The 11260-nt window shown below is 43.0% G+C and overlaps 2 protein-coding genes across 2 annotated transcripts in view; one reads left to right on the top strand and one right to left on the bottom strand.

Annotated features, from left to right (window-relative positions):
* LOC120740759 overlaps window positions 1-11260 on the top strand; it is a 288808-nt gene that overhangs the window by 180613 nt on the left and 96935 nt on the right. The gene's annotated exons all lie outside the window — the stretch shown is intronic.
* On the bottom strand, window positions 2088-5288 carry LOC120740776 (macrophage mannose receptor 1-like). The gene is made up of 4 exons (XM_040043255.1): window positions 4798-5288; window positions 4235-4609; window positions 3718-4074; window positions 2088-2881 (listed from the first exon to the last, which is right to left on the bottom strand). Exons 1-4 carry the CDS (start codon window positions 4865-4867, stop codon window positions 2535-2537), a joined length of 1149 nt encoding a protein of 382 aa, XP_039899189.1. The 5' UTR covers window positions 4868-5288; the 3' UTR covers window positions 2088-2534.

Genomic DNA, 11260 nt, shown 5'->3' with positions numbered 1-11260 from the left:
CAGGTGATCTGGGACTGCTGGCGCACTGCGGACACCTGGTGGATGGATGAAGAACTGCAGAGGTGATCTGGTGAAACCTCAGTGGAGGAGTACGTTTGGGTTGGATAAAGGTGGGGTTCCTCCTGTGAAGGGTGGAGCAGCTGTGAAGGTGTCATCCTTCTGCTGTGAGCTCAGTGGGACCATCATCAGACTCTGGGAGGCTGAACCAGCTCCAGTCCTGCTCTGTCTCCAAACTACAAACTACTGAACCCTGACAGGACTTTCAAAATAAAACTCCCTCTGCTATATGATAAGAAAGATAAGTAAATAATGTCACAGTGCAGGCCTGCTTCACTCATCCTTCATCATGGTGCAGAGGTCAGTAAGTCGCTGTGTTGATGTCTGACAGGCTTCGATGACAGTTTGTGGTTGGAGCAACAAGCAGGTTAAACTCAGATTCAGCTCTCTAACAGACTTTGATGAGGTTCTTCAAACCTACGTTCAGGTGCAGTGATGTGAAACAGTGCTTGTCCCTGATTTTCCCTTTTTTGTATGTTTGTCACATTTAAAAGTTTCACATCATCAAACTAATTAAAAAATGAGATGAAGAAAGAGAAGCAGCAAACAACATGGCCTGGATGGCAGAATTCCAAGATTAAACTAAAGGCTCATCTCAGATGTGCCAAAAACATCTTGATGATCCCAGAGACTTTTGGGAAAAGCTGAGATTGAATTAATGTTGATTTTTCATCCAAATCATCATTAAATTTCAAGATTGAAATCTAAGCGTTAAATAAATGTTGAATAAATGTGTGAAATACTGGTGGAACCTGACAGTTGTTCTGTTGTAACCGACGATCTATTTATAACTGTAGTTATGTATTTATGTTTTGGCCAAGTATTAAACATGTATGATGCAACATTATTTTGTAATGTTACACACATTTGTGTTTAATGTATATGTAACGACTTTAATGTTACTTGCCTCACTTTTTTGCAAAGTAACCTTGGTTCCTACCTCGTGTTTACGGAGGGAGTGTTTATGGTGTGACGGCCCCTGTGCCATGTGCATTGAGGAGTCAACAAAGTAAAAGCTGAGTGCACACTGTCCTGTCATGTTGGTGTTTATTATGGAAAAGCATTTTTAAGATAAACTGTAGTCTGAAGTACAGCCACAGCCAAAAGAAACCAGGTAAGATCACCACAACCAGAAACCAAGGTTACATACTTATAGTTGACCATGTTTCAACCACTTATAGTTGAAACATCAAACATGTTCAAAAGTCATGGATTTATAGCTGACCATGAAATGAAACCCATCATCAGTTGGACTGTTCTATAACAGCCCTCTGAAAGTGGTACATCCCATCTGTCCACCACTGAAAATACTGGGAACGTCTAGTGAAATTAGGTTGACCCAGAAATTCAGCTATAAAGCCATTTATTTAAATTTGGGAAGTTAGGATTTATTTTTGAGTGGAGAAAATGAGAAAACCACTGCTCAGCAAAAACAACACAAAGGCTCATCTCACATCTGCCAAAAACATCTGGATGATCCTCCTCAGAAACTCTTCTGTGGATTGAAGAGAGAAAAGCTGAACTTTATGGAAGGTTTGAGTCCCGATACATCAGACATCAGACTAACAGGATTTCCTAAAAAACACCTCACAGCAGCAGTCAGACGTGGTGTGATGGTCTGGGTTGCTCCACTGCTTCAGGATGAATTCTGCTCTCAGAAATCCTGAATGAGGATGTCCAAACATGTCCTCAAGAGCACTGAGGTCATGCAGAGAGACCAGCAAGTCCAACTCTGAATGGCTCAACCAAAATGAAGGTTTTGGAGTGTCTGAGTCAAAGTCTAAATCAGATTGAATCAGATCAAGTTTATTTGGGATGAACTTGAAAAACCTCTAATGTGTCTGAATTCAAACAATTCTGCAAAATAAACACGACCAAAAACTCCTCCACAGTGATGTGAAAGACTCGTTTCCAGTTCCTGCATATCTTCATTTGTGGAAATGTCACGGAGCTACATGTTAGTTTCCTGGTTTTACCTTTAGGTGGCGCTGTTTGTATTTGTTCCTCTGAAAGCTGTAACAGTGACAGACTTGGTTAAATGAAGGTTTATTTGTCTTCATGAACACATGATCAGATTATAGAGCTCATATGGAATCATGACACAAACATGGTTTTACCTGCTTTTAGTGACAGGCTTTGTAATTCAAGCTGAGGATACAATGGTGCGATACAAAGATTTACAGCACATGAAGCAGAAACATTAAAACCATCACCTTATCTGAACTAAATACAACAAACATCCTGCTACAGTTTAATAATGAACCAATCCAGCAACAATGAAGGAAGAAACCAAGATGCTCCTGACTCTGGTAAAGGAGAGGACATGAAACACAGACTGCTCTCTGCAAATGTCTAAGCTGCAGGTAACAATCTGTTGGTCATTTTCAAACCCAGAGACTGTAAACACTGAGCAGAAACACAGAGTTCACCCCAGAAGATCTACATGTGCAGCTAAGAAGTGACTTTAGGTTTAAACTTTAGTGTTTTATACAAATAAAATTAAATCTCTCATTCTCCCTCTGACTGACCCACTCGTGCTGCCCTCCTGTGGTCATGGCTGCAGACATGCCACAGGCTTCAGTCTTTCCCCCTGAAGCCCACCTCTCATAGCACACTACATAATCAGTGACCCAAAGCCACAAACGTGCAGCACAGCCGTAGTACAGTCCCAGCCACACGAAAGGACTCGAGGCGTTTTTGGCTCTTTCCTGGACCCATCGCTGCTCATGAGGGTTGCTGATTGAAACCAGGTCATGGTGTGTCTGTCTGCAGTAATTCAAGGCTTCCTCCCAGGTTTTGTTTTCCCTGATCAGGATCAATTTATCTGCCATAAAATCAGAGAAAACATGAAATCAGTTAAATCTGGACTTCAAGTCTCTGGATGTTTGGTCCAGTTTCACTGGAAGAACAAAAGAAAACATTTCAGTGATTCTTCAGACGAATCAGCAGCTCTACAGAGAAATCTCTGTTTCAACCAGTGTGGAGTGAAGCTGTGGAACAGACTAAGTAAAGATATGAAGCAATGTCCAAGCATGGCGCAGTTTAAAAAGCGGTTTAAGGATATGGTTTTTACAGGGTACAGGGAAAAGGTAGAGATTTGATAGAGTGTTCTTGTCTAATATTTTCATGTGTGTGCGCATGCACGGGTATGTTGGTATGGTATATATATATATATATATTGGTAGGTTGTGTATCCTTGAGGTGTTAATGGGGTTATTGTAAATGTGTATATGTGCGTATGTGTATATACGTATGTATGGATAGATAGAAACATATATGTATATATATGTAAAAAAAAAAATACACATAACAATTGCAAGGAGGTATTTCTGTAGTCTATTGATACTAGATAGTGGAAAAGGGGTGGGATTAAATAAGCTTATGCTTCTTCCTGCTCCTTTTTGAACATGAACGTTATTTGGAGTTGTGGTTGCTCGTTTTCCTTTTGTTTTGCTTTGTTCATTTGTCTCTTTTAATTCTATTTTGTTGTACTTTTTCAACATGTTCAAAATAAAGATTCAATCAATCAATCAACCATCAGCTAAACATCTTCACCTGCAGAAACAAGTGGCTGAAGAAACATACTGACCTAAATCCTCTCAGTGACTCCAGCAGTTCATCTGTTGGACAAACAGCTGAGATAAATCTGTGTAAACTCACCATCATAGCAGAAGAAAGGCTTTCTGTGGTCACATCCAGCAGAGCTCCATCTTCCTGATCTCTCTAACAGAGTCGTAGCACATTTCCTGTTGTTTAGTCCATCATTAAATGAGTCCATGTCCCAGTATCTGAAAGAGAAGTTACTCCCATCTGACCACCTCCAGCTGTCTCTGAACAGGCCGATCCACGAGTTCACCTTAGAGCCTGTAGAGTTCAGCAGCTTCTTAAACTCTTCACTGTATATCTGATCGAGTCCACTGGCCAGGTCGGTGTGATGCTGTCTGCAGTAGCTCTGAGCCTGAGTCCAGGTCACAGACGTCTCATTCAAATGAAAGGTTTTGTTGTCTTTCATTGTTTCTGTCGAGTCAACAGAAAAACACAAAAACATCTTTATCAACTAATTTGTCTCATTCTTCAAACTGTCTCTTTCAGGAACATGTGATATAACACAGAATATAAACTACATTATAACATTATTAAATATTGTATTATCATATTACTGTCCACATATTCTCACCGTCATAGCAGATGAACTGTAATGTGTGAGTACATTGAACATCTGCCCACTTGTCTCTTGTCTTCACACAGTTCTCAGGGTATTTTAGATCATTTGGCTCTTCAGCTGCCCAACAGGTCTTATTTTCAGTGTATCTCACCCCCGGCAGAGACCAGTGCCACCTCCTGTTGTCTCTTCCTGGCTCGCTGTACAGTCCAATCCAGGCTTGTGTTTGACTCTGTGCAGAGTCTTGAAGTCTTCTCATGTCTGTCAGGTCAAACACTTTGGCCAGGTCTGTGTAGTTCTCTCTGCAGTATGCCCGTGCTTCATCCCAGCTCATCTCTTCTTTAATAAAGTGGTACTCATACAGCTGACATGTGATGAAGACACACTGACCTGAAACAGAAGAAATACTGTTGAATATCTGCTGATACAAGCAGGAAACTCATGTTCCCATCAAACTGTCCAGTTTACAGGTCAATCCTTGATTTTCTCAGTAAGAGTTCATTTGTTTAATGAGTCCTGATCAAACTAAAGGATTTCAGGTGGAAACAATCAGGAGCCCTGGTAAAATGATCACTCACCCATCAGCAGAAGCAGAAACAGACTCCACTGCATCGTCGCTCTGTCACATGAAAATGACTTTTCTGTCATTTGGAGGAAACAAACTAACACACTCTCTCTTTGTACTCAGTATTTCAATATGAACAAACTGTTTTTAGCCCTGACTCAAAAACACACTGTTAATATGAGTTATATACAGACTCATTTACATATTGCTATGGAAAGAAGAAACACTGGACTGTCCAACAAGCAGAAAGAGGAAGTTTCTGATATCCAAATATGACAGCAGAGGTACACATGGACAGGTCTCCACTCTGTGACAGTGTCAAAAAATATACTCTAAAACACTTCTTCAGTAAAGACTCAGAGAAGAGAAACACACAGAACTTCTTGCTAGCAAGGGCAGCCTCCAGAACTGAGACTCGCACTGAGGACTGCCCCGGTCTTTATTTATATGCTTCAGTGAGCGTTTGTTCCTTACATTGGAATGTGGAGGTATACGTGTGTGTGTGGGGTCAGAGTGTGGCCCCATAAACGACTTCCCTTAACCTGCTGGTCTGGAAAGTCCAACAGTTCATCTATATGTAAAAAGGCACTTAGACTAAAACTGACATAGCTACGTTAATCCTACCGTAAAACAATAAGACAAAGTACGACCTCTCCCATGCTCCTAGGATGTGGGGGTGAACACCCTGGAATGTTACAGACCTCCTAGGATGAGACATTCTTTCAATATGCCACCAACTATATACTTCTAAACACAAATGATTACATGCAGTATTCTACCATATGCAAACTTATATCATTAAAAGACTATACTGACTACTAAGTACAATTTTCCTATTAACAGACAGAAACATGAATATGAGTCTGTTGATTTTTGAGAATATAAACATAACGCTGCCTGTACTGATGAATATCGCTGGATCGCTCTGACGCTGACATGATCTTATAAACATATCAAAGACTTTTTGCATGTCCTGACGCAGCAGTCAATCCTGTTCAAGCTCGCCCTCCAAATTCACCCATCATCAGGTTGTCGTCCATCGTTGAGTTTGTAGAGCTCAATAAATGTCTGTCAGTGCTGATTATTCAAACTGTGTTCTGTTGCTGCCCCCATCTTCCGCGTGGACGACCTCCTAAACGCCGCCACTGCCTTCCGTGTGGCCGGCCTCCAGACTTTCATTGCCGCCGCCACCTTCCGTGTGGCCGGCCTCCAGACTTGCATTCCCGCCGCCGTTGCTGTCCGCACGGTCGGCCACCAAAACTGCTTCCTCGCCGCCGCCGTTGCCGTCTGCACGGTTGGCCTCCAGAACTGCTTTCTCACCGCCACCATTGCCTTCCTCATTGGCCGGCCCTCAGAACTGCTTTCTCGGCGCCGCCGTTGCCTTCCTCATGGCCGGCCCCCTGAACTGTCTCACCCTGGCCTTCGGTGCTATCGGCCCCCAGGCCGAAACATAGACCTGAACTATGTTTCGGACTCTGCTCCTCTGTGCGCGTTTTGGACATTTGGTTTGCCTTCCTGGAGGGCTCTTGTTTTGCTCTGTTCCGGGCCCTCCTTCCTGGGCCGCCCGCTGCCCACCCAGGTCTGGTGGTGTGTTTTGGGGCTGTCGGGAGCCAGCCCTTGGGGGGGGGGGGGGGTACTGTCATGGTCCTGGGTCGGTGACCCAGCGCTTTGAGTTTATGATTATTATTTTCTAGTTTATTCTGATTTTGTATTAGTTCTTGGGGTTTGGTTGTCATGTTTATTTTCCCTACCAGTGTCTCCCTCTGTGCTCTGTATGGGTCCCCGAGTTTTGTGTTGTAAAACAGTCTGTGTGTTTCCTGTTTTACTTTGTAGGTCTGTGTCTCGTTATGCCCACTAGTTCCAGCTGTGTCCCCTCCTGTGTGCCATTTCCTGATTACCTGATGTGTGTATTTGTAGTTTGTGTCTGCCTGTGCTCCTCGTCGCATCGTCTGTGTTTCGCTGTGAATCTTCTGTGTACTCAGCATTATTCCGTGTTTCTCTGCGTCTCTCTGCTCCTCGCTCCATGTCCTCCTTTTGTATTAGCTTTTCCAGTTTAGGTTTATGTTCAGTTCTGCCCACACCTTGGTTATTGTGCACTGTAAATAAAACCCACTTGCACCTCTGCCACTGTCTGCTTTTGGATCCTCCTTCCTCATCTCCACACGACTGCCGCCGCAGCCGTGACAGTACGACGCAACCAGTATGGATCCAGCAGACTCACTGAGGAAGCGCAGATCAGCCTTTGACGGGACCCGGCTAGCGCTTGGAGGGCCTCCGTGCTGCCGTTCCTCACTAGCAGCCTACCCTTCGGCCCAATCTCCGGCTTCTTCCCCCCGGACACCCCGGTCTCGCAGAAAACGCTCCAGCCGGTCCCAGGAGGATTACTATGAGACCGCGAGATGTCATCATCCTCGCCAGCTGCAGCCTCCGTGTCTCCACCCACGCCGTTGCCTGGTCCAGCTCCAGCATCATCTGCTTCGCCGTCGCCTGGTCCAGCTTCAGCTTCACCCGGGGCGATCGTGGCTTTGGGGCGATCGTGGCTCAAGAGTTGGGAGTTCGCCTTGTAATCAGAAGGTTGCCGGTTCGAGCCCCGGCTTCTGACAGTCTCGGTCGTTGTGTCCTTGGGCAAGACACTTCACCCGTTGCCTACTGGTGGTGGTCAGAGGGCCCGGTGGCGCCAGTGTCAAGCAGCCTCGCCTCTGTCATTGCGCCCCAGGGCGGCTGTGGCTACAATGTAGCTGCCATCACCAGTGTGTGAATGTGTGTGTGAATGGGTGGATAAGTGGATATGTAAAGCGCTTTGGGGTCCTTAGGGACTAGTAAAGCGCTATATAAATACAGGCCATTTACCATTTACCCACGCTGTCGCCTGGTCCAGCTTCAGCATCATCGGCTTCGCCGTCGCCTGGTCCAGCATCAGCGTCGTCTGGTCCAGCCTCTGCCTCAACGTCGCCTGGTGCAGCCTCTGCCTTAGCTTCAGCTTCGCCTGGTCCAGCTTCAGCATCCACTTCAGCGTTGCCTGGTCCAGCCTCTGCTTCGTCTGGTCCAGCCTCTGCTTTAGCTTCTGCCTTGTCTGGTCCAGCCTCCGCTTCGCCTGGTGCTGCAGGGATCACGCCACCTTCAGGTCCCAAACTGCCGCCTCAACATCATCGGTCATTTGTCAGGACGCTTGTTGGGCATCATCACCACCGTGGCCGGCCTCCGGACTTCTGTTGCCACCCCCGCCTTCCACGTGGACGACCTCCTAAATGCCGCCACTGCCTTCCGTGTGGCCGGCCTCCGGACTTGTATTCCCGCCGCCGTTGCTGTCCGCACGGTCGGCCCCCTTTGGCCTTGCCCCTTTTCTACAATTCCCCTGTGGGAGAGGTTGGTGTCATTTCTTTCCAGCCACTGTAAAACACACATATAATGCATATTTAGTCACCCTGATATTTCTGAATGTGTGTCTTTAGTTCAGTTATTGTCATCATTGTGCCAGTTTTTATTAGATGCTATAAATGTGTAGTATGTGTGTGCTACAAATGTGTTTTAGGTGCCATTAACGCTAGCATTAATATATAATTCTGGCTAGCTTGGGAGTTGTGGTGGGTTGAGCTAACCCTCTCCCCCACTGTTTGTATTTGGTTGTAGGAGCTGGAGCGAGCAAGTTATTTACTTGGATGTCTTTCATACTTTTACTTTTACTCTTTGTCAGACACAACGCAGAAACACACTGGGTCCATTTTCATAACAAGTGACAGCTCAGACATCTGTTAATGAGAGAACATGTTTTTTATCATAAAGACGGTGATGTGAAGCATCAGCAGGATGTTAAAGTGTTCAACAGTCTGGACCCTGAGACATAATAAAAACAGACTTGCCAAAGTAAAAGCAGAGGCCTCTGTGTGCTCATTTAACAGCTGCTAGTACAAAAAAAAAGTGACAACGTGTGTATTAGATACCCTCAGTCCGAAAGCAGAAAACATAAAGAATAGAATCCACAACAATGTCATCCTAAATAAATGGCATCCTGGGGGTTGTTACAAGGAAATATGTAACCCAGTTCCTGAAATCATCTCAAACAAAAAAAGAGAGGAAAAATTAAAACATTTAATGTTCATTGTTCTGTTCTTACTGTCCCTGTTAATGAAAGATCAAAATATTTATTTAAATATAGAAGGGACGCAGATTATATATGATATGCTTTAGTCAAACAAGGGTTAAGTTTTATCAGAGGGTTGATGAGCTCTGATGAGAGCCTATTGTTTTACTCCACTCCTCGCATGTCAGCCAATCCGTGAAGCTCTAGGCAGCTCTTGTCCCTCCTTAGTACCAGCTCCCAGTTTTCAGTCTCTTGCTCCTACAGCCGAACAGAGCAGACGGACTAAAACTTTGTTATCGGTAAGCTGGAGAAATTAACCTTTAATGAGTTAAAAAAATACCATCTAAACTGATATTTTTCACAAATTATGTATTTGCACTTGTTGTTGTCAAAGGCAGAGCGAAACCGGAAGGTTTACTGAGCTGTGGCTCCACGTAAACGCTGAGCATCCACTTGACGGCGGTAAGCTAAATGTGGCTAATCAGACACGTGATGGGCGGAGTGTGGGTACAGTTATTGGATGTTGTTATGCTAGTTAGATCATTAACTAAGTCATTAACATGTGAAAAGCTGTAAATGGTTAAAGCAGCTGAAAATAACTTGATGAGAGATAATTGTAAGCAGACTTTATCCTGCTTCCTGTTTAAATTTTGATGTCAATCAGTTGTTTTACAATACTCAGTATTGAACTACTTGGAGGTAATTTTTAGTGTATTTCCACTTGTACTAGTAGGCCTATGGTACAAGCGGGATTTAGCACGTCTATTTTAATACTCCTATTTGTGGACTGAGTCCTTGTGTTTACGTGTTATTGAAATTGATTATTTGCACTTTGTTCAATTTCTGATAAGCATTTGCATATTATTCCATTTCTTAAAAGGGGTAATATACTTATTTATTTGTGATTAGATATATATGTACAGTGAGTTATTTTGATGTTTACAATGAAAGTGAATTATATGGTGACTATAATTCCTGAATGTTTGCAACCTTGTAGATAATCTTTAATGTTACTGCAGGTTACAGATAAGTATTGAACCTTGATACTGTGAAATTTTGGATATTGATACTTTGACCTTTGAAACTTGATATTTTAATGTTGTACAACGTGACTGAACTGATGATGATTGAATTGATGATAACTGATCTGAATAGTTGTTACTGCACTGTGACACTACTTTAGTTTAATTTGTGAGAGTTATCCTTAAAGGGCACGTGACATATATTTGGCCATTGTTTATAGGTCAGGTTTTTATATGGGATGAATCCAAAGACCAGGTCAGCGATTCCAGGACCCAGAGTGTTCAGTGTTCACTGGATGGCGAGCCAACTCAAGATCCTAGGAGACGATATACATATACATGCACACTCACGCGCACATTGATGGACTAAAATCCTCTACTGTACTGTACAAGTAGTACGGTAGGACAGACAATCACACACACTCCTTGTCGGACGAATTCTATTGGAATACACCTGTTTGTCATGGGCCCCACCGGTACCATTTGGACTTAAAAAAGACTAATTCTTTTACTTGTGCACAATTTTATTTTATTCAATTTTTTTGCTACTTTGGGGGAAATTTTTATACTTGACATTCTGTTAAAACCTGTTGAAATACTGTGTTGTTTACAAATTTATTTTACAAGGCTTAACATCACTGAAGCACTTTTAAAGCCACACAACTGTGTTTGTCTGGTTTCTCTGCCATTCGTGTACCAGAGCTCTAAGAGTCGTTCTCAGTCTTCTGATATTACTTATTACCTTGGTAATTATCCATTGGTGCTTTATGTAACTCCACGTAAGTGCTATAAATACAAAAAGAAAAAGCTGCAAAACCTATATCAGAAAGTGTCGAATTTAGAAAAACAAAGGAGTACAGGGCTCAAGAGTGAGTATTCTTTGAGTATGGATGTTGCTGTTTTGAAAAGAGTCATGAAGAATCTGCTGTCCAGTATACGTAGAGCCCAAGCAACTGCACATGTATGAAAAGAAGTTCTTTGCATGGATTTTGAATACATCAATACCATAACGCTCATATTTTGCGAAAGAACATCACACAGTGGCAGGTTATGCAACCACTAAAAATACAGACAGTTGAGGCAAAACGATATATTATATAATATATTATATTATATATTATATAATCAATCTTTCATTATGTCCCTAAACTTGAAAGAAGCAGTCCTTTTAAAAGATTTATCTGATTAATTCCTTCCTTTTTCTGTGAATTAACAGAAGGACATGCTGACAATAACCAATAAAGTGTGCTTCAAAGAGTACAAGTAGCTCTGGGCTCCTAATAAGCAAGCACACATATGTTTGACAGGTTTTAGATCCAAAAGCTTTCAAGCATTGAGTATCTAACTTTCAGGTTTTTAAATGCTCTTGCTTA

This window comes from Simochromis diagramma, unplaced genomic scaffold (assembly GCF_900408965.1).
Source record: "Simochromis diagramma unplaced genomic scaffold, fSimDia1.1 OVJJ01000768.1, whole genome shotgun sequence".
NCBI lineage: Eukaryota > Metazoa > Chordata > Actinopteri > Cichliformes > Cichlidae > Simochromis > Simochromis diagramma.
This window is presented reverse-complemented; position numbering and strand designations above follow the sequence as displayed.